Below are 27,526 nucleotides of genomic sequence, written 5' to 3'. Positions count from 1 at the left end.
ATCTTGCTTTGTCTATGGGGTGGAGGGGGCAGAAAGGGGTCGTAGTTACTTCGTGTAGCTCCGTACAGCATGGAGCACAAGAAAACGGCAGTGGAGAACCAGGGAGAAAGCCTCATCCATCTGCCTCCTCTCTCTTTCTCCACAGCTGCAAATATACCACCTGCCCAGAGCTCTCGTATTGCTGTGGTCAGAGCCGCGCCAGCAGTGAAGTTTGGGGGGAGGGTTGGAGAACTGTGCAAGACAGCCTCTGAAATATCTGCTTGGCAGCCTAGGATTCATATTTAAACTACTAAATACTGCTATTGGGATAACCCAGATTATCTGTCAGAGCCAAATTTAAAAACTAGTAGAAATTCATTTGTGCCTCAGTTTCCTTATTTGTAAAATGAGAATAACTGAGTCATTGCGGGAATAAAATGAGATAATGCATATAAAATACTTAGTCTATAGAATATAATGCTTACCTAATAGGGGCTATTGTTGTTATTATTACGTAGTTCTTGGGCATTGTGTAGGTGAGGTAAAAAAGGTGGGATCATGGAAAAGAAAGGGGATTATGTAATATCCAAAAATGTGGCCAAATGAGAAGAATACAGTTTCATTTGCTATCTGAGAAGCATACCTGAGATTTACACTTTCAAAGAGAAAAGAGGACATTTATACCTCTGTACATTCCTGCAATCAGAGTTCACATGTTCACGCACCATCTTCTCAACTGACATTTCTCCTTAGTCCCAGGAAAGACCACTCTAATCCAAGCCTTAGAGAATTACTCAGGGCTCAATACTGGATTCCTATAAAAGTGGAGGCCAGACTTAAAATCCTAAGTGCTAGAGAAACAATTCTCTTCAATAAGGGAACTCTTGGGGTGTGGGGGGGTAGTATTATAATTAGTATAATAATAATTATTGCGGTAGGAGAACTGACATGAGCTGAATGTTGAAAGCTGAATAGGTGTTCATCAATTAAATGAGAGACCCTAGGGGGTGGGGGGGGGGATTGGAGGTATGTCCAAGAAGACAGAGCTGTGTGACCAAAAGCAGAGAGGCATAAAAGAGCATTAGGGCTTAAAAAAGTAGTAAGCGTTTTCGTGATGATTGAACAGAGTGCAGGAGAGAGACGGCAGAGAGAAGGAAAAGCCAGAGAGGCAGGAAGGATCCGATCTCCCACGGTCTTGTAGACCATCATAAGAACTCTGGACTTTCCTTTCATAATTAGCAGGAAATTACAGCTGAAGACTCAAGAGCGGGAGACTAGAAGAGTATGGCAAGAAGCCAGATAAGGAATGCTGGGGGCTGGAGTTGAGAAGTATCAGGGAGGACTATAAGGAGGAACGGATACAAGAGAAGGTGAGACTCTATACTTGGAGGTAGTTAAAATAAAAAAAAATAAGCACACATGATCTTCCAATTAAAGGTTTTATTTATATGAGATTTTAATAAAACTATTTAAAATATGAAGTCATAGTTGGTTATACATTTAGCTATTTGTTTTTAGCGATAACAATAGATTACATGATATTAAGATTTTCCCAGAAAGCAGATCAAGAGGATTCTTCGTTCTATAGCCCTGGGACCTGGCAGGGTCACTCAGCCTCCGAGACTTTATTTCGACCTCAGAGGTCAGCATTGGTCTAGGAAGGTCCTAGATAACCTGCTATTACGTGGGCTGGTGCAGAATGAAATCTCTAACTTCTAAAACTAGCAATCATGCTCTAAGTAAACTCTAGGTAACTCAGTCAGTTTCAGGTACTCCTTTAACTTAGGAGTTCTAATAGTGTTGAGAAGGAGATCTATAGACCAGCAACTGGTTTAAAAGAGTTCCACAGCATCCTATAAATTCTGGAACAAACAGCATCCATAGATATATGTTAAGACTGCCCTATGGTCTATATTTTCAAAGCCACATTGCAGTGCCCTGACAAGAAGGATTTTTGCATGACACCAAACTTGTCATTTGCTGATCTCTTTGTCCTCCTTGAGCATCAAAATTCTGTTCTGGCATAACTTTTCCTATGCCAGTTAAAGGTTTATTACAAGTTAAAGAGTTATAGAAGCCACCCAGATATTTTGGGAAGCAATTCAGAACCAAAGCATCAATAATAAAAGTCAAGTCAACTTATTATATATCAAAGCACCACATCCAAAAGGTCAAGGATGTAAAAAGTGACCTTTACATTTTATAACACTACACAGTGTTTAGTTATTGTTATCAAAAAATTAACAGAGAACATAGAAACCTTTAAACAACAGTTAAAATGGATAGAAAGTTTTAAAAAGTGCTTATTCAGAGTTTAGTGAACACAATATTTGTTAATTATATATCTATGTTACTATACATTTTACTTTCAATAACTGTAAAAATAAGCTAAAATGTAGGAGTACACGTGATCTTATCTATATTCCTAGCCCTACTCAATCTGTAGCTATATCTTAAATATAAACCTATGCTCAAGTGAAATGTAAAAGGATTATTATTTATAATATTTTTTAAAGTAGAAGGCATGTGGCTAGAGCCTGAATAATCTGGTACCAATCTATTGTAGTAAAGTTCACTTAGAAGTGCTCATGTCTCTTAGCATGACGCCTTGTAAATAACGCAACAAGTTAAGAGACTGGCCTTGGTTCAAGAAGAAAGCCTGATGAAAATGAATATAAAAATCAGTAAACAAAAACTCCAGCATTTGTCAAGGAGAAATCTGAAACCCCAAATCACAATTCACAATTTGTTATTAATTATAATTTGAGATCAACCCCTAGTTACTTCTAGGTTATGAATATGTCTCCCCAGTGGCAGTCTTGTACTGATTGATCAGAAAAAAATTAGGCAATTCCTGAACGTCACTGGAGGATAAAACTTACAGTTACATTTGGTTCCCTGTTCTAGAAGAGTGAGAAAAGATTACATTAAGGGAAAAAAACATTATTTTACTGAAGCCATTAAAAGATAATTCAAGGGGACCTCAAACCAAGTAGCCGTGTTGATAACATGCATTCCACTCTCATGTTTAAGACACAAAGGTCTCCATTTCTCTAAGGGAACTGCTCTTTCGGCACGACACTCTCTCTCTCTTGCCTTGGAGCCAAGTAATTGGAACCCTAAACATACGGCGGAGCTTCTGTTGGAACCGGTTTCCAACAAAACAATACAAAAAGGGATTAATGCAGCTGTTGGTGAATCCCAGGAGGATGGCAAAAGGAAGTGCCAGGTCAATGACTGCTATAACTTCACAGCTATTAACGACACCCATCCAGGCCAGAGCATCCAGGAAGGTCAGAACATGGAAGGGAAGCCAACAAATGATGAACGCCAGAACAACAGCAGCTGCCATCTTCAGGACTTGGTCACGGGTTATTCTGTTCTTCCCATAGCTATTGGTCTTCAGTAAGTGTTTTCTGATTCCGAAATAGCACGTTGCTATGAATATTAAAGGAATAATAAAACCAAGGATATTTTTCATTAAGGCAATCCCAGCTGACCATTGAGCATATTTCTCAGGTGGGAAAGCCATAATGCAAGCATTCACTCCTAAGTATTCAATGGTTCTGACATCTCGGAAATAAAACGTTGGCAATGAAGACAGACAGGCCATACACCAAACAAGGGGAACTATATAAGATGCTTGCCAGGGATTTCTTCTTTGAGACAGAAAGGGATAGATGACAGACTGGTACCTATCAACACTCATACAAGTGATAAAAAAAATACTCGCAAACATGTTCAGGGTCAGGAAAGAACCAAAAACTTTACACATCATAGGTCCAAAGAGCCAGTCATATCTGTAAGAATAATAGGTTGCCCAGAGAGGAAGAGTAGCCAGAAGCAGTAAGTCAGCCACAGCCAGATTGAAGATGTAAATGCTGGAAACCTTCTTAGGACCCTTTTGACAACAAAACAATGTAACCACAATAGTATTGACAAGAAACCCAATCACAAAAATAATGTAGTAGAGAACAGGAATTGCATCTAAATGCTTATCTGATGGCTTATGTGAGCAGTTAAAGGCAGACTCATTGCCAGAGATGGTCACAAGCCCAAAATGAAGACTGCTGGTAATGTTTCTGCTGATGGTGGCAAGAGTGAAGTTGCCCTTCATGTTGAAATGTCAGCAGCACCTAATTCTTACACCTTCTGTGGAAAAAAGAAAATGGAACTCTCAGAAGACATACTGAGTTTAGGATTTCATTGAGTCATTAGCATTTTGAAAGTTTGTGGAAAGCAAAAAAGGTGAGTGATTATAGAAAAAATTACAAAACAGAACCTTGCCATGTGAAATAAGAATGAATTTTACTTCTTGAAGAAAAGAGAATTTTCTCAGTAGTACCAACATATTAAGACATTTCAGCATCAGAGATGGAAAATTCTAAACAAAACTACATTTTGCCCATCTTTTCTATCATATTTTCAAAAGGTTTAAGGAAAATTAATAAATCAAAAGGTTAGCCAGGATAGGAAATGTGTGAAACAAATAAGAATGAACCAAAAAATTAGAAAAGTTAATATTTCAAAACACTTGAGCACATATCTCAGTCTGTATACTTTCTAGAAACCACACTGCTGCTTGCTATTGCATAGAGAAATGTCTTTTTCAAGTAACTAATTATACACAAATCATTACAGCTAGGGAAAATGTAAATAACATAAGCTATGGAAAAAATAAATCTACAAAAGATTGAAAGAGAACATGCAAAAGGAACGTATTGGGATGGGGGATTATGGCTGGGTTTTACTAATTAAAAATAATTCCTTTGGTTCTACTTTTCCATTGTTTTCACAATAATAATATAATTAAGAGGAAGTTATGAAATATGCATATTTCCAAAAGTCTCCTGTTCACATTTTAATAGAGACTACTAGTTTTAGATACAAATATTTAAGTTTAATCCATTTTAAAGAAAATCCACTTATTTTTCAACTATTAAAAGGAAAAGAAAAAAACAGCCAAATCTGATTTAGGGTCAGGTAGAAATAGTTTTGATTGCTCAGTGAAATAAGAATTGAACATCAATGATTAATCATGATATAACTGTACCATTTTTCTTTTGCTATCTTTTCAGTTTAACACAACTAAGTAGTAACATTGCTACATGGCTCTCAAGTGTTATAATTAATGTTCAGGTTTTTATGATACTGTTTTTTTTAGTAGCAACATTATTTTAAAACAAAAGAAAATTAGCTGAAGATAAACACAGTCAGGGAAAGACTATTCTTTTAGATAGTTTCAAAAATACATACAAATAAACTACTCAATGAAAAACCTAGCCACAAAAGAATCTCTTAATAAACAGCAAAGTTACCATTTTTGTCTAAAGCTCATTCTCTCATAATCTTGACCTAACAAATTAACATGAAAGAATCTAAAATAAACCCACTTGAAGACTTACTGGTTGTTGGAGTTTAAACCTTAGTTATCATAAATCAGCATGCCTAGTTTCTAAGTGCACCCCTGTAAGAGAAACAGCAGTTAAATAATTTAGGAGTTTTGCAAAATACAGTGTTAAAATACAGGAAAAGGGAAAGTTCATCCATTAAAAATATTTTTATTTAATGTATGTTCTACTTTCCAAATAGAGTATATATAAATTGTGCAGACCTACCTTAAAAATTCAAGCTGAAGAATGCTTTGAATTCTGTGCTTATTCGTTCCCTTAGTCTCAGGGACGTAATAGCACCAGATCTCTGGTTTCCTTCTTATATATTCGGTCTGTCCACTGGGAGCCTTCAACCTACATAATTCTAGGGCTGACTTATGAACACTTGCCAGCTTTCCAGAGGTTTTTTTTTTTTTTTTGGCTGCGGAACATTAATCTGAAATTCTCACTGTCTCCAATCATAACAGCTCATTCAAATAAATCTAAAACAAAAAAAAAATGAAGTTTCCACAAATGTGTTAGAGAATTTCAAACTCAGTGGCTTACTTTAAAAGAAGAATATAATTATTTGCAGGATTTCTTCTTTTTTTCCCCCTAATACTGGCATTCTAAAACAAGTTAAAGAGTGGAGACTAGAGAATTTCTTCTAGTCGCAGAGTCTTTGTCCACCAAAATCTTTTGCAACCTTTATTATTTTTTGAAATTTTTGCCCCCGCTTATTAAAGAACAGTAGCAACTTTACTTGAAGCCTACAATTTCTCACATCTCTTCCCTTCTTTAAGCAATTTTTGTTGGCTTTTTGCTGGAGGGGTGGTAATAGAAGGGATATAATTTTCCTGTCCTGAAAAAGAGGTAACATTTAGTGTCTCCTTTCTTAGGTCTCTGTCATACTTGTGGTCTAAATACAAAGCACACAAGATAAAGAAGAATTAGGCAGCTACCGAAGTCTAGATCATGGTTGGTTTTTCTTTTTGTAAGGGTGAGTGTGATCAACCTTACACAATCAGTCCAGTAGAAGCAAGAGTGACAAAAGGAACAGGATGAGAACAAGTGATGGTAGTGACAATACTAGCTGACAATAAATGCTATGTGCCAAACACTGTGCTAAGCGCTTTCTACTCAATAATTTAATAGAGAGGCATAGTAGCGCATACTGGAAGGTACACGGCCTCTGGGATCCAACTACATGGCTTCACAAGATCAGCAAACCACTTATTAATTCTATGACCTTAGCCAAGATACTTGTTTCTTCGTGTCTCAGTTTTCTCATCTGAGAAATGGGGATGATGTTAATTACTTACATCGTGGAGTTATGAAATTTAAATGAGCTAATATATTTAAAGTGCTTAAAACTATGCCTAGAACACAGTAGGTGCTGGTATATACTATAATAGTACTTCCATTTTATAGATCAGGAAACTAGGGTTCACAGAGTTTATATCACTTTCCTGAGGTCACATAGCTATTAAATAAGGACATTTGAATTTAAAGCAAGGCAATCTAATGTCAGAGCCGACACTCTTAACCTCCACACTATGGCAGGGAGCACTAGCTGGTCCTTTAATCTCACCCTTAGTCCTGGAAAAAGAAAACATGCAATATTTACAGGAAGCCACTGCTCACCATTCATAAGCTGTTACAAAAGCGCTAAAAAGGGGAAAGACTTTAAAGGATTGTTCAATGGGAGAAAATATTTCTCTTAACTTTATTCCCAAAATGGAGACCACAGGTAGGTGAAATGTGTGACCGGATAGTTTACTACAGTGAGGACAGAAAACCAGAGAACCCAGGACACTTAAATGGGTATAAGGATTCCAGTTATTTCTATGGATCGTGTTTTTCTGATAGCAGTGAGATGGTGCCTATCCATGCTTCCAGCTGTTGGTGGAGGGGGGCAGGATCTGAGCCAGTAATCTAAGTCACCAGTCCAGTAGAAGGAGAGCAAGGAAGAAGAAGTGAGGGTGAGGGACAGAAGGCAAAATTACAAATGACATGAGACAAAGCAGATGGCTTTTGACATTTGTCTGTTTCTCCATTAATATTGAAGTCAATCCTACAGCACACAGGCAGATGGGAACAGTAAGAAGAGGCGACCGTTGCCTGCAAAATATAGTAGGATTCAAAGGTTTGCATAACCCCATTTTAATGTTTCTTTTGGTAGACTGGGTTTGAACATTGAGAAAGTGCTCCTAATATACATACACACCATTTTATTAAATCTTGAAATATTTGCCTTCTGTGCTCTGGACAGATTCAGGTTGAGGCTCTGTCCAAATGATGGAAAACCGATGTTTTGGAAACAAATGAGCGGGCACATATGGTTATCGGCAGGAGAGTTGAAATGGGAACTGGTTTCACTCTCTGTTTAAGCCTGGTTTCTCCCTCCATTTCAAATGTTTGTTTTTGCCACATACAGGGGAATTTTCCAGGCCAGAACCTCCTGAGTGGTCACGATGGGTCAGATTCCCACCCTGCTCTATTTCTAGCCCCCTCTCGTGCCCCTTGCAAAGACAGCCAGGAGGTGAGCTATAAAGTTCTGAGAACAAACTGCAGGCCGGCCTCCAGGAGACCCAGCTTTGAACACCCCCAAGGAGCAGGAGACCTTGTCTAGAGCTTTGGTCCTTCATTACAGTAAGTTCTGACGTAAATAAAGTTTAAAGAGGCACACATTTCCCAGAAGATTAAAAAGATATTTGCTCTGTTTCTTCATAATTTTAGGAGTAAAAATTTTCACAAGTCAAAGGAAAACTTTGTAACTGCAGGGAGTTAAGGGAAAAGAGAAAAAAAAAAGAACAATAATATTGACACCACTTGAAGCAAGAAAATACAGCATATTATTGATTCAGCAGAGGACTCCAAGTTAAGCCAACAGGGTAAATACATTTGAGAGTCAAATAAATGTCAGTCATGGGAAGCAGAACAACATAAAAAAATTCACTCTCCTGGGGGCACAGGGTAATTTTTCTGCTAAAAGATTGACTTAAAAAGCCTCAGGTCGTTTGAATAAATTAAGAAGTTCTTCAGGACAAGTGCAGTTTGGTTAGCAAAATAAAGAATAGTAAACCACATTAAACTAAATTTTTTCCTAGTGAATACCTGTTATTTATTGTGAGATTACTTAACAGTAAAATTTAAAGGACTAGGTTTTAAAAAAAAAAAAAAGCATGCTCTTGAGGGGAATTTCTCCTCTGCTAGAAGGATACAGGGTTCAGAAAAAATTTTATTTGTTCCTCTCACCCCCACTCACACATACAAATGAGATTTGAAGGAGAAAAGGAATTATTAAATGCAAAAGTCTGGATATACGTGTCCAGGTTACAAAGGTGAGGATTAGAGGTACAAATCATGGGACTATTAAACCTATATGGGCCTTCCTTTTTAATTTAAGGTTTTCAGAGTCATTTTAATTTTTTCCCACCTTGACCACCTCTCTGAGTCCCTGTCCAGACCGCCAGCATTTCCACTTTTCCTAACTTCAACACACACACACACACACACACACGCTCAAATACCGTACATACTTAATATGAATCTTTCCTCAATTCACTTACCCACAGGGAAGCCTTACTTTAATTGCCACTAGACTTTTTCAAACCTGGGAGTCCCTAAAAGGAGAATAATTAAGAGATTATGCATTATTGATACTCTTTGCAGATTCTTTAGTTTCCAGTATAACGAGAATAGGAACGTCAGGATGAAAGCAAGTGAGAAAAAACATAAGGTCTTCTATTCAGAGCTAACAATCAGATAGACCATTCTGTAGAAACCAGCCTAAAAATTCAGTAAAATGGCCAACATGAGTGATTATTTGCAACAAATTAACTGTCTGCCTAGGCATCACAGAGAGGTTGCTGGGAGGACTATTAAATCAGTTAACAAGATGGAATCCATGCAGGGGATGAGAAGATGTCTGACTCAGTACATTCCTGAGACCAGTTGCTTCCAGCTGAATCGGGTCCCAAGAACATAAGGAGAAGGAAGAGTTCCTATTCCCTTTGCCCTAAAGGCACCTGCGGGCCTGAGCATCATGTTCAGACCAGGATCACACAGAAGGCACCCTAGTTCTACCAAATAGCATCCCAATGCTACGTATCCCAACTGGTTGAAAAATAAAAAATGGAAAATTTTCTATACTTTTGTTTCATATTCAAAATATCAGCTAATCGATCTGACGTTTTCCCCTACTCATCTGACTAAATTGATTATGTAGAGTATCAGAATACGCCACCTCACAACATGCCACTTTGGTGTAAAGACAATCAAGAAGAAGCAGTTACAAGAAAAACTCTCTGCCCTCCCCCTGTTTGCCTAAAAGCAGGATGCAAATTTGTAAATATGTCTCCCTTTCTTTTACCAGGAAGGACAAGACTCTTAATGATCAGGAGAGAACTTTAGATTCTTGTCCGCCCAGAGATGAGCACCAGGAGGCATCTACATAACAAATCTTACTAAATAATCCTTATCTTCTATTAGTCTCCCCCATATATTTACCTTCCCACAGTTTACCACTCTAAAAGCCTAAACCCCCTTTTTTTGTTGTTAAAGATTTTATTTTTCCTTTTTCTCCCCAAAGCCCCCAGGTACATAGTTGTATATATTTTTTTAGTCGTGGGTCCTTCTAGTTGTGGCATGTGGGATGCCACCTCAGCATGGCTTGATGAGCAGTGCCATGTCCGTGCAGAGGATCCAAACCAGTGAAACCCTGGGCCGCAGAAGCAGAGCGCGCGAACTTAATCACTGGGTCACCCGGCCAGCCTCCAACCCCCTTTTTTTTGTCCTGTCACTTTGCTACAAATTTATTGTTCTTTGTTAAGATGCTATATAAGCCCAGGTTCTGCCCACCCCTTTGAGTTACTCATCACTGAGTTCTCCCAAGTGTATACACAATACACATGTTAATAAACTCTGTTTTTTCTACTTCATCTGTCTTTTGTCAGTTAATTTTGCAGCCCCAGCCACTGAACCTAAGAGCGTAGAAGAATTTTTCCCTCTCCTACAATTAGCTTGACTAAATTATCCAAAATGATCAACTAATTAAATTAACCAAAGCAACCAGTTGTCTTGGCAATATTTAAACACCATTGTTAGGTAATGAGGATGTTCCGAAAAGGTATGTGCCAGGTTGGATCTCTCATTGGCTGGTGGATCAACAAATCATTAAGTCTAGAGTTTGGTCCTCAGGCTTCAGGTCCAGAAACTGAATTTTCTCAGCATACCCAGGCTTTCAGCAATGGACTCATGCCAACAGAATTCTCACAAAACTGATATACCACATTGATTGCTAATGTATTATTTTACAATAGGGATATACTACTTTGCAATGGCCATAAAGCTTGTGTTCCTTATCTAAAGCACCCTCTTTATCTCCTTCCCAATATCAATAAAGAAAGGAAATCTGGCTTGGTGACTACGCAATCAGACCAGGAAAGCTGGTAACTAATGGGGAGCATATTGCACTTCAGTTCTAGGAAATTCCATAGCAGAGATTTATCATTCTGGAAGCCAAATTGATGAGTCCACCAAAGCATTCTCTCTCCTAGTTTTGCCTCTCTGAACCGTAATTTCTGGTAGTCACCCAATTCTATTGATATATTATTTTAGATATTACTATTACTGATGAAGCTATAGTCAAGTCCCCGCTCCAGGCAGCCTAAAAGCTCTTGTTTGATTAATTAGACAAACTCTCAAAGTTGGAGAATGGGGCTGGGTGGAAGAAATGCCTCACCGTTTGCATCTACAACAAAGAGAGGGAAAGAGGCAAAATAACCTCTCTCCAAAACTGGCCATCAGTTCAGAGAAAATAATGAGAACAAATGGTTACTTGGCTCTGTTCAAAGGGCTCATTTGCCCCAATCTCCCCCTCAGGCCCACAAAAGGACAGCAAAACAATAAAACATTGTACAGCTTCAGATATATTTTGCGTTTGAGGTATAAAACAACTTAATATTAGAAGACAGAACAAGATGAGGAAGTTTGGGGAGAAGGTTCTGCGAGTATTCGGGGGTCTTTACTCCAAGGAAATGATAAACAGGAGACTCATCATTGAGAATTCTGAGACTGCTTGAGCTTTTAGATATTTATCCTACAGATATTTGGATTCATGGTGTTCAATATGGATTTGTAAAATCTATAACTGAAAGCAGAATTTTTATTGTAAATAATTTCCAATGTATCCCCCCAAAATAGTTCATGTTCAGATATCTAGAAGTTGAAGAAATTCCTTTCTGTTATGTTATTGTATATTATTTCAGTATTAACACTCATGTTTTATATTAGTCCTATTATATATTGGTCATATGATTGAAATTATTCAACTTTTATTTATTTTTTAAATTGAAATATAATTCATATACCATAAAATTTACCCAGTTAAAATGTATAGTTTAGTGAGTTTTAGTATATTCACAAAGTTGTGCAATTATGACGATATATGTCTCGAACATTTCATCATCTCTAAAAGAAACCTAATATCCATTAGCAGTCACTCCCCAGCCACCCTTCTCCCCAGCCTCTATTCTCCTTTTATTTTAAGCTTAAAAGATGAGCTGTAGCCTAGTAATCCAAAAGACATTTTCTAGAGAAAAATATAACAAACAATACATAAATGAATGGACTTTAAGAACAACACTGCATTACTATTTTCATTGTGCTTTCGTTATTTTCAGTGGCATGAATCTGTGGCCCCACAGGTTGCAGTAAGCTAAACACTCATTCAGTGAACATTTAGTACCGTTAGTTGTAAGTTTACTTCCCCCAACTGTATACATTCTTGTTGAGTTATTTGTACTAAACTCCCAGTCAGAAGGTTTCTTTGGCAAAAGAATAAATGTCATGTAAATAGCCTTCAGGGTTGATTCCATCTCAAGGTCCCCAACCTTTCTGCAAAGAGAAGTCACTTTTCATTTCACCAGACATGAAATCCCCCGGGGGTTGTTAGGAGGTGCTGATGTTAAAGAACGTGAACAGAGTACAAGAGAGGGCACCAGGCACTGTGCTGGGCACTCGACACACATTTCACGTATACTTCTCTACGATCCCAAGAGACAGTTATCATCTTTCTTCTATAAATGAGGAGAAATTAAGAGACTGAAGCACAAAAGGGTTAAATAACTTGCCCAAGGTCAAACAGTTAGTAAATTACAGAACCGAGGCTCAAACCCCAGCCATTATTTCCATTACTATTCTGTTAAATATGAGGCACAAGATGAATTAACTTCCCCAATTCAAGAGGGACTTCTAAGCATTCTGGAAATCTCTGGGTTAAAGTCAATTTGAAAAATGTTTTAAAACATTATCAGGATAACTCAGCAAACGAGAATAATTGGTAAATATAACATACTTAGAGCAAATCTCACAGGTGAAATGTAACAAGAAGATTTTTCTTTACTGACTCTTACAGGTAAATGCCGCAGCTAAGATGAAGTCAATATGGTGAAAAGAGCTTGAATTACAACAGTTTAGGTCTTTGTTTATATAATTTAATTGACTGTACAAATCTTTTCTGAGTACTGGGAAAGCTTTTCAAAGAAATCTAAAACTGTATAAATATATAAAATAAAAAAAAACACACACATAACTTGTCCTATACTTTCAAAATAAATTTCTTTTTTTCTGTCAGATTGTAAATTTCTAAAAATCTTTATTTTTTCCCTTGAAATTTTGCCAAATATCTGAGAAGCTCCAGAGCCCACAGGCACTCCTATGGAAAACTTACGATGAATGATAGAGTTTAAGAGAAATGTGAGCTCCATTAAGTATCCAGCTAGCCAACCTAATAATGCCTTCCCACCGTGCAAGGCGGCAAACTCCAGGCAGGAAAAGACCATGGAAGACATGGGCGAGGAGGATCCAAGTCCATTGATTCAGTTGTCAAAAGTAAATCTTTGAAAATAGTCAATTGATTTGAGCCAGTATGTTAATTATGGCAGTTCTGTGCTTGTTTGGAGGTTCAAGCATAGAAGCTAGAGAGGAGAATGGTGCTGCTCTCTCTGGGTAGGAAGTACATGGAGAATGAAGGAATGAAAGGATTATCCTCTTCACCAGCCAATTGGGCCAAATATGGTGAGTACTGGAAAAGTTGGGTTCAACATTTTATAATGCTTGCCCTCTGTGTGCTCTTGTAGGATGCTATTGACATTATCCACACCATCTTTATAGCCTGACCTTCATTGAGGCACTCTTTTTTTTTTTTTTTGCTGAGGAAGATTCACCCTAAGCTAACCTCTGTTGCCAATCGTCCTCTATTTTGTATGTGGGCCACCACCACAGCATGGCCACTGATGAGTGGTATAGGTCTGTGCCTGGGATTGGAACCCAGGCCACCAAAGTGGAGCACGCCAAACATAACCACTAGGCAAACAGGGTTGGCCCGAGGCACTCATTTTTTAAACAAATATCTTCTCAAGGCCTACCCTGTATCAGGCCTTGGGCCAGGGGCAGAAAATACAGAGATAAATAAAACCTGCCCCTGGTTTCCAGGAGCTTCCAGTCTAATTTATTTCAAAGAATAAACATTTCGTAATAATTTCTTTCTCTTTTGACTTTGTTAATATGAGCAAGGGGGAGTTCTTAAGGAGATAAGCAAAGAGGAAAGAAAAATGAGGCTCACTCGTCCTCTAGAGTGTTTTCTACCAGCAGAGAGGAGCAAAAGCACTGTCTTTCAGAATCCACAGTAGACTGATGGCTATTGGGAGACGGACGCTGGTAATATAGTGCGAATTTGCCACTGGTAGAGTTCTTTCTGTCTCTCAGTCTCTCTCTCTCATCCCCTTTCTTCTCACTGCCCTTCCCCTCCCTCTCTCTCATTTCTCTTTCAGCAATTCATCTTCACTTTTGTCCTTGTTACTGTTTTTGTAACTTGTGTTGGGCAGACTGAAATGACAAACATATTTTTCCACGTGTTACATATTCAAAGTGATAAGCACGCCATGGCCATCATTGGTTTCAAGGACCAGACAGTACAAATAAACAACATATGGAGCCCGTGAGCAGATCAAGGTAAGAATGTGGTCGATAGTCACAGAGGCTGACCTGGAAGGAACAGCATAGTTGTGCTATGGGTTTATAGGAACTTAGGTTATATTACCACTCCAAATGGATTTAAGCATCCAACTGCTGATGAATCTATGTTCACAGATTAAAAATAAATGAATAAACGGTGTTTTGAAATATGTTACACCAAGTGCACTTTAAAAGATTTAAATGTATCAATCTATTTTTACCCACTTTTAGTCATATAGCACAGTAGTTAAAAACGTCAACCCTGGAGTCAGATGGACCTAGGTTTGGTCCCTGTTCTACCATTTACTAACCGTGTGACCTTGGATAATTTACTTCACATCTCTGAGTTCCAGGTTTCTTGTCTGGGTTATTGTAAAGATTAAACGACATGATGCATAGAAAGCATTTAGTATGGTACTTGAAATATAGTATATTCAATGAATATTTGCCATTGGGATTAAACCACTGTTATTACTTGTCAAAAGCAAGTAAGCCAATAAATTCACAAGTAAATAAGTAAATATATTATTCTGTGTTGCTTTATACCAAAACAAGATAAATACAGTTTTGCATAAGATACATGGCAGCATAAATAAAATATTTTCTAGAGATTAAGCGATTCATGTTCGTGTTTCTGCAAATGTAAAATGGGAAGAATAACAGTACCTCCTCATAGGTCGCTGTGAGATTGTGTGAAATACTGTGTATATAGAGTGCACAGAGCAGGCGCTAAGTAAGTGGTAGCATCTTGCACCTCGTTGCTATTGTTGCTGCCGTTCTTCTTCTTATGATGCTGCTTAAAATTAATAATAATACCTATGATTATTAAACATAACCATTATTATTAATAATTATCTAAAACTGCCTAAACTGTTCCTGTCATGTTCCCTGACTTCTAAACAAAGTAACAAACTAAAGTATGGCCTAGTAATGCCTAATGAAACGTTTAGAATGAAAGGCACAGCTTATGTAGACAGTAATAAATAAATGTCAGATCATGTCACTCCTCTGTTCAAAACTCCCCAGTGGCTTCTCCTCTCTCGACACAGCTCACAAGGCCTTACATAATATAATCTGCATCCTCCCAACCCACGTACACACCACCATCACCACTACTTCTAAGACCTCAGCTCCTGCCTCTTTCTCCCAGTTTACTCGGCTCCAGTCACACTGGCTTCCCGGGCATGCCTCCCATTCCCCAAGCACACTCTGCCCTCAAGGCCTTCACAAATGCTATCCCCTCTAGGTGAAACTTTCCTCCCCCAGATAGCCATATGCCCTACTCCCTTACTTCTTTTAGATCTCTGCTCAAATGTCATCTTATTAAAGAAGCTTTTCCATCCCTCTTTAGCTAAAATACTCCCATACTCTGCTTTTTCTTACATCATAGCTCTTATCATCATCTGACATGGCATTCACACACACACACACACACACACACACACACATGCACATATGCCTATAGTTATATTTGTTTACTGACTTCTCATACAAGAAAGTAATTCTTATTAACAGGAACTTTGCCTCTTTGGTTCATTGATGAATCCTTAGGTCCTAGAGCCAAATCTAACACAATATAGGAGCTCAATAAATATTTGTGGAATGAACAACTGTCACTTAAATAATTTGTTCTTTAACTGGAAGTACTTTGTTTCAATTTGAAACAAAGGACCTGATGGAAAATTCTCATATAGGTTACACCTAGATTTCTGACAACTCTCTATTCAAAAATGTATCCCAGGGGCACGTCCAGTGGCGTAGCAGTTAAGTTTGAGAGCTCCGCTTTGGCAGCCCAGGGTTCACCAGTTCAGATCCTGGACACAGAACTATGCACCACTTATCAAGCCACACTGTGGCAGGCTTCCACATATACAGTAGAGGAAGATGAGCACAGATGTTAGCTCAGGGCCAGTCTTCCTCAAAAAAAAAAATATGTATCCCAGTGGCCGGCCTCATGATGTAGTGGTTAAGTTTCGCACACGCCACTTCAATGGCCCAGGTTCACAGATTTGGACCCCAGGCACAGACCTACACAACTCATCAGCCATGCTGTGGTAGCAATCCATAGATAAAGTAAAGGAAGATTGGAACAGATGTTACCTCCGGGTTAATCTTCCTCAGCAAAAAAAAGTATCTCAAATACAGATTTTTTGAAACTGCTATGGATCTAAAGATTTCTTTCCTGTTTGTTTTCACTGTTGTTGTTGTTCCTAGGTTCAAAATAATGCCACTTGTTATGGAAAACATTTGTCATGATTGTGCTTTGGTATATTAACATTTCAAAGTCTATCTAGAGTCATGTAATTGAAATGCAATCTGAAGCACTCCTTTGCTAAATAAATTTATCAGCTGTAGGGCACAGAGCTTTATTTGTACTATTCAAATTTTAGGTCATACCAATTACAGTATTAAAAATGGATTTTAATTATTCAACTACCAATAAAAGACATAAAACCTTATGTTATGGACTGTTTGGCGAAATTCCTAATTGTTCTTTTTTTTTTTTTTAAAGATTGGCACCTGAGCTAACATCTGTTGCCAATCTTCTTTTTTTTCTTCTTCTTCTTCTTCTCCCCCAAACCGCCCAGTACATAGTTGTATATTCTAGTTGTAGGTCCTTCTGGTTGTGCTATGTGGGATGGCACCTCAGCATGGCCTGATGAGCGGTGCCATGTCCATGCCCAGGATCTGAACCAGTGAAATCCTGGGCCACCAAAGTAGAGTGCACGAACTTAACTACTGGCCATGGGGCCAGTCCCTGTTCTTACTGACTAAGGAAAATTACTTAATATCTATGCCCCAAGGCAGAATCCAGCCATATAATTTCTAAACTACAATATCTATGTCATCTGATGTTGAATATAAAAGGCAAGGACCTCCATCAACTCGCTTATTCACTCATTCAAAAAGCATTTCTTGGGCATCTATTTTTATGTATTGGACACTGTGCCAAGCTCTAGAGTGTGACACAAAAATGACCCTGGGCTGGCCCAGGGGTGTAGTGGTTAAGTTCGTCCGCTCTGCTTCAGCAGCCCAGGGTTCCCAGGTTCAGATCCCAGGTACGGACGTAGCACCACTCATCAATCCATGCTGTGGCAGCATCCCATATAAAATAGAGGAAGATTGGCAACAGATGTTAGCTCAGGGCCAATCTTCCTCAAAAGAAAAAAAATGACCAAGAAGGTCTCAGCCTTTAGAAGAAAGTCTAAATTGATTGAGGAAGATTACTACAAATATCAGCACTCAACATGCATGCAAAGTGTGGAAGGAACACTAACTCTGGTTAAGCAAAGGTTTCAAAGAGGAAGAAACTTTGAGCCAAGTCATGAAGAATTGGTAGAAGATAAATTAGGCAGGAAAAAAGGGATTAAACAGAAGGATGCAAAGGTGGGGACGTACAAACTGAGATGGACTTTTGAAGGAAGGAGAAGAGATTTGGTGGAACAGAGTATAGGCCTCTGTTTCTCAAACTGAGATCTGACTATCATCTGCTTTGCTTGCAAAATTCTCCGATCCTGGAGGCCACTGTCAGACTTCAAGAGATACGACCCAAGAACCTACAGTTTTTAACGAGCTTCTGACCTAATTCTGATGCACACTAAATGTAAAGACCAGGTGTATGGCACGGTTGAGGTTGGAGGAGAGACGAGAAAGTAGGAGTAGAGAACAATAAGCTGGAAAATATGTCAAAGCATTATTATAAAGCACCTTTATAACCCTACTTTGGAGTTTAGATTTCATCTACTCATGATAGGGAAGTTTTAGGCAGAAAACTAGCATAATCAGCTCCTTTTTTAAAAGAAATGATCAGACAACAACGGGCAGGGTGAGTGGGTGTGAAAGAAATTAGAACTGTGTGAACCTGTTAGGATGTTTGGTGTAAAATTCCACACTCCATGCTCCTCATCGACCTCAAATATGACTTGAAATTCATCATAAAAGAAGAGTTTGAAAAGAACTATGGTCATGGCATGTACAGAATTTGTTGTTTAGTTTGAAGGAAAGGCTGGTTAGGTTAATAATCCACTTGCTGTCATTTCTTAAAAATGTATGACATTTTCTCCTGTTAAACCGCAATCTGTAGAAAAGCAGTGTTGATGTGTGGAAATACATTGATTTTAGTTTGCATTTGGATTTATTTTGTGAACATAATTGACCAGAAATAACTTCTGATTTACATTTTCTATTGATGACTCTTTAAGGCTAACCACGGTGTGAAGGTACCTCTGGGAAGTTTGAGAGAAACAGTTTGCTTTTCCTCTCTAGGTTGATCCACTTCTACTGGCTAAAAGCCTCAGACTTTGTATTTACGACGTTCCTTTTAAAAGGTATTGTTCAGGGCAATGTTATGCAGTAAAAGAGGTAACCAACATGGTTACTTCTATTCACACAAACACATGCAAAGTTTTTGATTATGCTAATTGATTGAGATATTAATACCACTGCTAATATAACTGTGTTAATAATAGCTACCATTTCTTCAGTACTTACTGTGTGCTAGGATCTGTACTAAGCAAGCACATTACAAACACCATTGTCTCTCATTTAACCCTCAAAACACTTTGAGGCAGGAACTAGTATGAGTCCCTCTTTACAGGAAACTGAAATAATTTGACCAATGTCACTCAGCTGATAAGTGACAAACACAGGATTGGCACTCAGGTCAGCTTGCCTCAAGAAATGGCATTCTTAACTCCCATGCTCTACCATCTTGGCTCAGTTTAACTGTATCCAGTTTTCTTTATAGATGTATTACGATGATAATGAGTCATCGCCATGCTTCTTCCATTCAGGTGTTCTAAGACATCAAAAGATCTTGGGATCCTGACTTCCAAAGGTCCAAGGATTTGGGATTTCCCTGGAGACTACCTTAGCCTATTAAGAGTTATTCTCCAAAAATATATGCAAACTTTAATTTCCAGTAAGTGTCCTAAATTACTTCATGTATGTGTTCCTTCTCTAGGAATACCCTGTGTCAAAAGGAAAAGCCTGCTCCCTCCTCCCTTTAAATCACTGCTGACATGGAGCGTTCTCTAAGAGAACCACGGTCCACACCAACAGCATCTCAGAATTCAAGATATTAGGGAAGGAGAGCAGATTTTTGATGCCAGTCTTAGCTATAGGGATATTGAGTGTTCACTTTTCCTCATCGTAATAGTAATAGTAAAGGTACTTTACCTTAATGTTTTTCAAATTCTGTCACATCTGTTATCTTACTCAATACTCACAAAACAAAGTGGGCAAGATAGAAATTATCTCGATTTTTACACAGAAACTAACACTCAAGAGCAGTTAAGTGATTTGGTCAAGGTCTTATGGCTGGCGAGCCTCCTGCCCCTATTCCAGTGTTCATCCAGCCTATTTAGTATTTCTGAACAGTGCAATTTTTTACAAAGAATATGATAGACAATTCACACAAAGGGAAATAACAATAATAAATGTTGTTCATTAAATCAGTCCCCAAGTCAGGATTTTTACATGCCACATATACGACCATCAAAAAACTCTTGCACAGCACGTGTTGTTGCACACATTTTTCAGCTGAGATAGCAAAGCTAGAAGTGGCGGAGTTGAAATTTAAAACCAGATCTGTTTGGATCCAAAGCCCATGGTCTTTCCACTAAGTGAAAAGAGTAAATGAATACAAAAAAGTGTTTGTACCCCCTAATAATCAAATAAATGCCAATTAAAGCAAGCTTGGATTTCCATTTTTTCAGCTTAAAATAATAGTCAAAAAATAACACTCCAAACTGATTTTATTAATCAGTGGTAGAATTAATAACTTCCACATTTTTGGAAAGCAATATGACCATACTTAGTAAAACTCAATTATTCCACTCTTAATAATGTATCCCAGGGAAATAATTCATCAGAAACAAGAATATATACATGAAGAAGGCCACTGTAGCATAATATATAACAAAAACTGGAAACTACTAACAGTGTTTCAATATGAGACTACTATTACAATATTGATATAATGAAATGTTATTACTAAAAAGCTATGTAGAGAGTAAGAAAATGTTTAAGTATTTTGTTAAAATAGCGTAACACAAAATTGCATCTACTGGGTAGCCACCTGAAAAAATGATACTAAATCAAGTTGGATCCCTAATTCCCAATTTATACCAAAACAAATTCCAGATGAATGAAAAATTTAAACATAAAAAGAAAAGTATAAAAAAAATAAGGAAAGGCCTTTCTAAGCATAATGCAAAATTCAGAAGCCATCAAATGAAAAACTAATAAAGTTAACTACCTAAATGTCTTAAAATTCTGCATGGCAAGAAAATACTGTTAAAAAGTCAAAAGAAAATTACACACTGGGAAAATAGATATATGCAATACACATGACAAAGGGCTAATTTCCTTAACATATAAAGACCTCCTGTAAGTCAATAAGAAAAAGGTAAACAAACCAATAGAAACAGAGGAAAGACATGAACAGAGAGTTCACAGAAATGGAAAAAATAAATGCAATTAAACAAATTTAAAAAATGGTCAAATTCACTCATTATTAGAGAATCACAAATCAAAATTACAAGGAGATACCATTTCTCAACTATAACATTTGAGATTTTTTTAATGTTTGATAATATACTACATTGGTGAGAATGTGCAGAATTGAGCACTCACATACATTGTTGATGAGAGTCTAAATTGGTGTCATTGCTATAGAGGAAGATTTAGCAATGATGTCTACATCCTTTGTGCCAACAAATTATCCTATGGATCTATTTGCATATAGGTGCAAAGAAGTATGTACAAGGATATTCGTTATAGCATTGTTTATAACAAAAAATTTAAAAGAATCTAAGTATTCACCTATAGGAGAGAGTTAAATTGCAAGATACAGTCAGCCCTCTGTATCCACAGATGCACAATTCGCAGACATGGAGGGCCAACTAAGGAACTTGAGCACCTCCAGATTTGAGTATCTGTGGGGGGTCCTGGAAGCAATCTCCCATGGATACTGAGGGACAACTGTATTCATATAATGGAATACTATGCATCTCTTAAAAAGAACAAAGAATGCTGTATTGTGATATGAAACCATTTCCAAAATAAATTATTAACTGAAAAATACATGGTGCAGATACTTCTGGTTTCTGGCCCAGCATATAATGACCTTGGAAGTTGTCACTTCATTCTAACAATTAATAAAAATCTGAATAAACTGAAAAATCAACAGCTTTTCTTAGATCTGTCAGAGAAGTCAGGGCAAACCACTGCCACCAAAATTAGAGAGGCAGACAGGCAGATAGAGGAATCACAACTTACTGGCACAGAAACCTGCAAGCAGACACCCCCATGGGAACTAGTACCATGGGTAGCAAAACAAACTGCAATTGATGAATTGCTGGAGACTTAATGGGAATACCTCTGACAGTTGAAAAGCCCAGGGAGGGCCAAGTCATACGGAGGTCTCCACACTTTTATGAGTTTTACCTCTGAGAGTTCTATCAGGTTCTCACAATGAATATCAGAGAAAAATCCCCATGTGTTTCCTTAAGGAGAAGGGAAAATGTAACCATTATAAAATACATCAGAACATTTTGCTCTTTTTAACAAGACCTGCCCTCAAGGGAAACTATTTTACAGAGCCTAACATCATGGGGTTTTATCAGAGCCTAACTGACCTGGAGGAAGGGAAATAGCCAACTCCAGCACACTCCCTCTGTCCTGTCCCACTTCAGGAGAGGCTAAAACTGAGAAACAAAGTTCACAGCCCAGGAGCACTGGCTCAATAAAAGACTGAAACCTAATCATAGGACCATAGCATGCTTTCTCTCCTTCTCACACCTTACCACCGCATCATCTTACCACAAGTCTATTTATCAGAGTTCCTTTTGCACGGTATATTATGTCCAGCTTTCAATAAAAAAATTACAAGGCATACTAAAAGACAAAAAACATAGTATGAAGAGACAGAGCAAGCGTCAAAAATATACTCAGATATGGCAGGGATGTTGAAATTATTAGACTGGGATTTTAAAACAACTATGACTAATATGCTAAGGGCCCTAATGCAAAAAGTAGACAATATGAAAGAACAGATTGGTAATGTAAAGAGAAAGATGGAAATTCTAAGAACCAAAAAGAAATACTAGAGATCAAAAACACTGTAACAAAAATGAAGAATGCCTTTCATGGGTTCTCTAGTAGAGTGGACACAGCTGAGGAAAGAATTTCTGAGCTTGAGGATATGTCAACAGAAACTTCCAAAACTGAAAATTAAAGAAAAAAATACTGAAAAAAAAAGACCCAGAATGTAATATCCAAGAACAGTGGGACAACTACAAAAGGTGAAACTTACTCATAATGGAAATATCAGAAGTAAAAGAAAGAGAGAAAGAAACAGAATAAATATTTTCAGCAATAAGGACTGAGCATTTCCCCCAAATTAATGTCAGACACCAAACCACAGAGCCAGGAATATCAGAGAACACCAAGCAGGATAAAGGCAAAGGAAAACCTATATCTTGGCATATCATGCAGCTAGCCCTGGTGGTCTAGTGGTTAATATTTGGTTCTCTCACCACCACGGCCTGGGTTTGTTTCCTAGTGAGGGAACTACACCACCCATCTGTCAGTTGTCATACTGTGGCAGCTGCAGGTTGCTGTGATTCTGAAACCTATGCCTCCAGTCTTTCAAATATCAGTAGGTCAACCATGACAGATAGATTTCAGTGGAGCTTCTAGATTAATACAGACTAGAAAGAGGGACCTGGCCACCCACTTCCGAAAAAATTTGCCATGAAAGCCATATGGATAGCAGCAAAGCATTGTCTGCTATAGAGCTGGAAGTGAGAGGATGGAACGAAAAAAAAAACAGGCAAGGTTGTGCTCTGCTGTACACAGGGTTGCTAGCAGTTGGAATAGACTTGACAGCACTTAAAAAATAACAAATGGAGAGCTAGCCCTGAGGCATAGTGATTAAGTTTGTGCACTCCACTTTGGAAGCCCAGAGTTCACAGGTTCGGATCCTGGGCACAGACTAGCACGCTCATCAAGCCACACTGTGGTGACATCCCACATAAAATAGAGGAAGATTGGCACAAATGTTAGCTCAGCAACAATCTTCCTCAAGCAAAAAGAGGAAGATTGGCAACAGATATTACGTCAGGGCCACTCTTCCTCACAAAAACAAAACAAAGAAAACAACAACAACAAAAAGGTATATCATATTTAAACTTAAAATCAAAGATAAAGAAAAAATCTTCAAAAATGTCAGAGAGAAAAACCCTTTACCTATAGAGAAACAAAATTAAGAATTAGATCTGACATCTCCTCAGAACCATACAAACAAGAAGAGAGCGGAGAGAAGTATTTAAAGTGTTGAAAGAAAAAATGCCACCAACCTGGAATTCTGTACCCTGCAAAATTATTCTTCAAAAGTGAAGGAGAAATAAGGACTTTCTCAGACAAACAAAAATTGAGGGAATTTGCTGCCAGTAAACCTGCTTTGCAATAAATGTTTCAGAGAGCAAGAAAATGATGTAAGTCAGAAACTCAAATCTACGTAAAGAAAGGAAGAGCATTGGAGAAGGAATAAATGAAGGTAAAACAAAAACTTATGTTTTTCTTAACTGATCTAACAGATAGTTTGTTCAAAATAATAATAGCAATAATGTATTCAATTATGTATCCTTATGTATCTATCTATGCTTATGTATGTTTATGTATCAGTGAAATGAATGACAGTAATGATACAAGGGATGGGAAGGAGAAATGAGTATTATTTTGTTACAAAGTCCTTGGATTACCTGTGAAGCAGTATAGTCTTATTTGAAAGTAGACTTGGATTCATTGTAAATGTATATTGCAAACTCTAGGGCAACCGCTAAATAAAGTAAAGAAAGAAGTAAACCAATATGCTAAGAAATGAGGGAAAATTGCATCATACAAAATGCTCTATTAAAACCACAGAGGTAGAAAAAGAGTGGAAGACAAAAAATAGGAATAACAAACAAGGGCAAATAGACAGCAATAACAAATATAGCAGATATTAATCCAACCATATTAATAATTCACATGCTATTTAATTCATCCGTTTAAAGGGCACAAGGCAATGTTTTGGGTATGTTATATTATTAATTTTTAAATTTTGGTAAAGTATACATAACATACAATTTTCCATTTTAAAAATACGTGGTGCAGAAAAAACATGTATTATGCTCCAATTAGTATGAAAAGTAGATATTTATACAGAAATGCTTTTAAAATTATAACACGTCTCTGAAAGAATACTGCAACAATAATTGCCTCTAAGAGGTAGCGTTTGGAGATAGAGGGACAAGAAAGGAAGGGAAAATAATTTCTCATATATTCTTTTGCACTATTTTCGTAGTTTACCATATTAATATATTACCTATTCAAAAAATTAGGAAAAAATGAATTTCTCAAGTGTATTAAATATGTAGCATTTTTTCATTGCTCTTCCTTTTCTCACTAATGCCAAAATCAGTAATCACTCAGGGTACTCTTTGCTACCGACAACCCTTATTGAAACTTCAGAATCCTTCTCAACACGGTGTTACAGGCCTTCCCTACCATTGAGCCAAAGCAATCCCCCAAAATATAATCGCAATTATGTAAAGACATGCACACACTGAAAATTTGTTACATTAGAGATCTCTCTATACACAAGATTTTCCAGGCAACTTGGTTGTTACATTAAACAATGTACCTTTTAAATGGTACTTTCCCAGAAACTATAATTAAAACAAAGATGAATAAATATGAACCATGCTGCTATAACCTCTAATCGTATGTTTACACTTCTCTGCCAAATTAAAGAGAAGAAAAACAGCATTTAAGGACTTATATACTTACCCATATGTGAAATATTCCAAACTATGTACCATTTTAACATATCCTGGCAGATTATCTAACAATGCTGCAACATTTTTAAAGGAGTCCGACTGCCAAGTCTCACAGTGTGGAATCCAGATGTGGAAGGTATTTGCAAGTATGTATTTCTTCTAGGCAAACCGGGGATCAGTCCATGTGAAAGAATTCCAGCCTTTTTACCCCTGGAGTGTAGATTAGTAACCATGACTGGTACGCATTGTTGGTGGCTCTGGAACAAGAACGATTCTATCTTGCGTTTGCCTCTAGCCAAAAACTTGTAGAGAGCCTTTCCTGGAAGAAAGTCATTTTCAACCTGAGTCAAATGCTCAAGTCCATGGTATTTCTTTATCAAAGCCAGTAGCAATTTTAATTTTGCAATCTCCAACGTGCATACACACATCCGAGCACACACACACGTTTCAGTGCTCTAACCCCATCCTTTCTTTACGAGAAGCAGAGCGGGAGCACTTTCTCAGATTTCATGGGCTGGAGTTGAAATTTACTCGACATAATTTTAATCTAAGCTGCCAGTATTATCCTCAGAAGGAAAAACCCCATAGCGTAATTCAACTACCGGTGTGGTCTTACAACAATATGTGTGGCTTCTGTTTCCTCATCTGTAAAAGGACATGATTTCATTGGACAATCTCATTTGATCTTGTCTAGTTCAGCCAGCCCTAAATAATAAGAATCATTTAAATATAAATAGCTTTCCATAAAGATGAGGAGCACTATTCACCCCTGATAACAATCAATACACCTTGAGGCTGGAAAGGAAGGGCTAAACTGGGTCATCTTTCATCTCTTAAAGTCTTTCAACTCCAAGATTCTATTGGCACTCTGGGCATCAGTCAGTAAACGAATATATCTGCGGTTTTTTTAGAACTCTGAAAAAGAAAAACTCATTGGAGCTAAACACATCAGCCCTTGCTCTATTGAACAAAACATGAATAGAAATCTAAGCTCTTATATTAACAGTGGTAAACACCAAAGCTGTCCGCTGACGGGAGTGTATCCGTATATTCCTAGTAAAAGCAAACAGAGCTTTACCAGGAGATAATCTCAAAATTTCTATCCCTGCCTCTTCCAAATCAGGATATACCTGCAGCCGTTGGCCTCCTTCAAAGTCAGATCAATATCAGCTGTCTAGGGCCACCTATACCCAGAAAATAACGTAAAATGGTACAGAGAACAAATACCTTGTCTGATGGGATCAAAATTCACAAAGCCTGTTTATTATGGGAGGCAATAAAAAGGCTTTAAAGGAAGAAAGATGAGGTTCAGTTTCCAGATCTACCACTTATTAGCTGTATCATGCTGGGTAAGGTTTCTAACCCCTCTATGCTTCAATTTCCTCATTAATTCAATGGCAATAATGATACCTCCTTCTTCAGGCAACACTGAAGGCACTCAAGAAACAGTAGCTACTATAAGAATCAGTTTCTCCTTCTGGACTCAAGCCCACACATCTTGCCCTGCCTCAGCAAGTCCCCTGGTTCCATTCAGACATCTCTCTCTCTCTGTGTCTCTCTCTGGGATTTGAGTCTTGCAACCTACCCAGCTAGGGAGTATTTTGTAGGTCACTTCTACTTAGCTAAAGCGTGAAGCCTAACCCTTTCTGGCTAGTCCATGGCTCAGACTGACACAATAGAGAAGTTCAAAAATGTCTGCTGTACTGCTTCCATCTGAGATGACATTTGCTATTTTATTTTCAATCACCATTATGAATGTCAGCCCTTAAGCAACGTGAAAATTTATCAGTCAGAATACAAACATTTACGAAAGAAACCTAGAACAGACAGGGCATTTATCCTAATGACTCAGTCTATCAGTTGCACCAATAGAACCCAGATCTGACGCCTAGAACAAAGATTAAAATTTACAAGTTGTGTGTGCGAAAACACTGCCTTCCCTCCAGCATCAACTTCTCTTGTGGCAAAAGAGGTATTTATAGACCTGAATTCTATATTTTTATTTGGAATTGTAGACTTCAGTTTTGGAAAGTTGGAAGGATATGAGTGGTGAGGTTTGAAGCGTAAGCTTTATACGGAGGGGAAAACCACCCTCCTCTGAAATCTTGCCTACCTTGAGGAATCTCTGGACAATTCTAAAAATCAATTGAATACAGTAAACCCTTATTTTTAGAAATAAGCATAAAGACAATGACAGGATTTTAAACTGAGCATGATGCAGAAATTATCTGACAACCACACTTTTCTCTCTGACTCTGCCATTGCTTCATAAAGAGAACACTGAAAGCTTGGTGCCAGATTCTATTCTAGTTCACAGGGGGCTAGTTA

The 27,526-nt window shown here is 37.7% G+C and overlaps 1 protein-coding gene across 1 annotated transcript; it reads right to left on the bottom strand.

Moving 5' to 3' along the window:
- Nucleotides 1–1,404: 1,404 nt before the first annotated feature.
- Nucleotides 1,405–5,729, bottom strand: AGTR2 (angiotensin II receptor type 2). The gene is made up of 3 exons (XM_001488224.6): nucleotides 5,598–5,729; nucleotides 5,385–5,446; nucleotides 1,405–4,131 (listed from the first exon to the last, which is right to left on the bottom strand). The coding sequence occupies exon 3, from the start codon at nucleotides 4,094–4,096 to the stop codon at nucleotides 3,008–3,010; it is 1,089 nt and encodes a 362-aa protein (XP_001488274.1). The 5' UTR covers nucleotides 4,097–4,131; nucleotides 5,385–5,446; nucleotides 5,598–5,729; the 3' UTR covers nucleotides 1,405–3,007.
- Between the last annotated feature and the right edge of the window lie 21,797 nt (nucleotides 5,730–27,526).

This window comes from Equus caballus, chromosome X (assembly GCF_041296265.1).
Source record: "Equus caballus isolate H_3958 breed thoroughbred chromosome X, TB-T2T, whole genome shotgun sequence".
NCBI lineage: Eukaryota > Metazoa > Chordata > Mammalia > Perissodactyla > Equidae > Equus > Equus caballus.
The sequence above is the reverse complement of the archived record's forward strand: the minus strand, read 5'-3'. Positions and strand labels throughout refer to the sequence as shown.

What these genes read in the sequence shown, in the direction of transcription:
- AGTR2 (XM_001488224.6), bottom strand. Translation starts at nt 4,096, where the DNA reads ATGAAGGGCAACTTCACTCTTGCCACCATCAGCAGAAACATTACCAGC.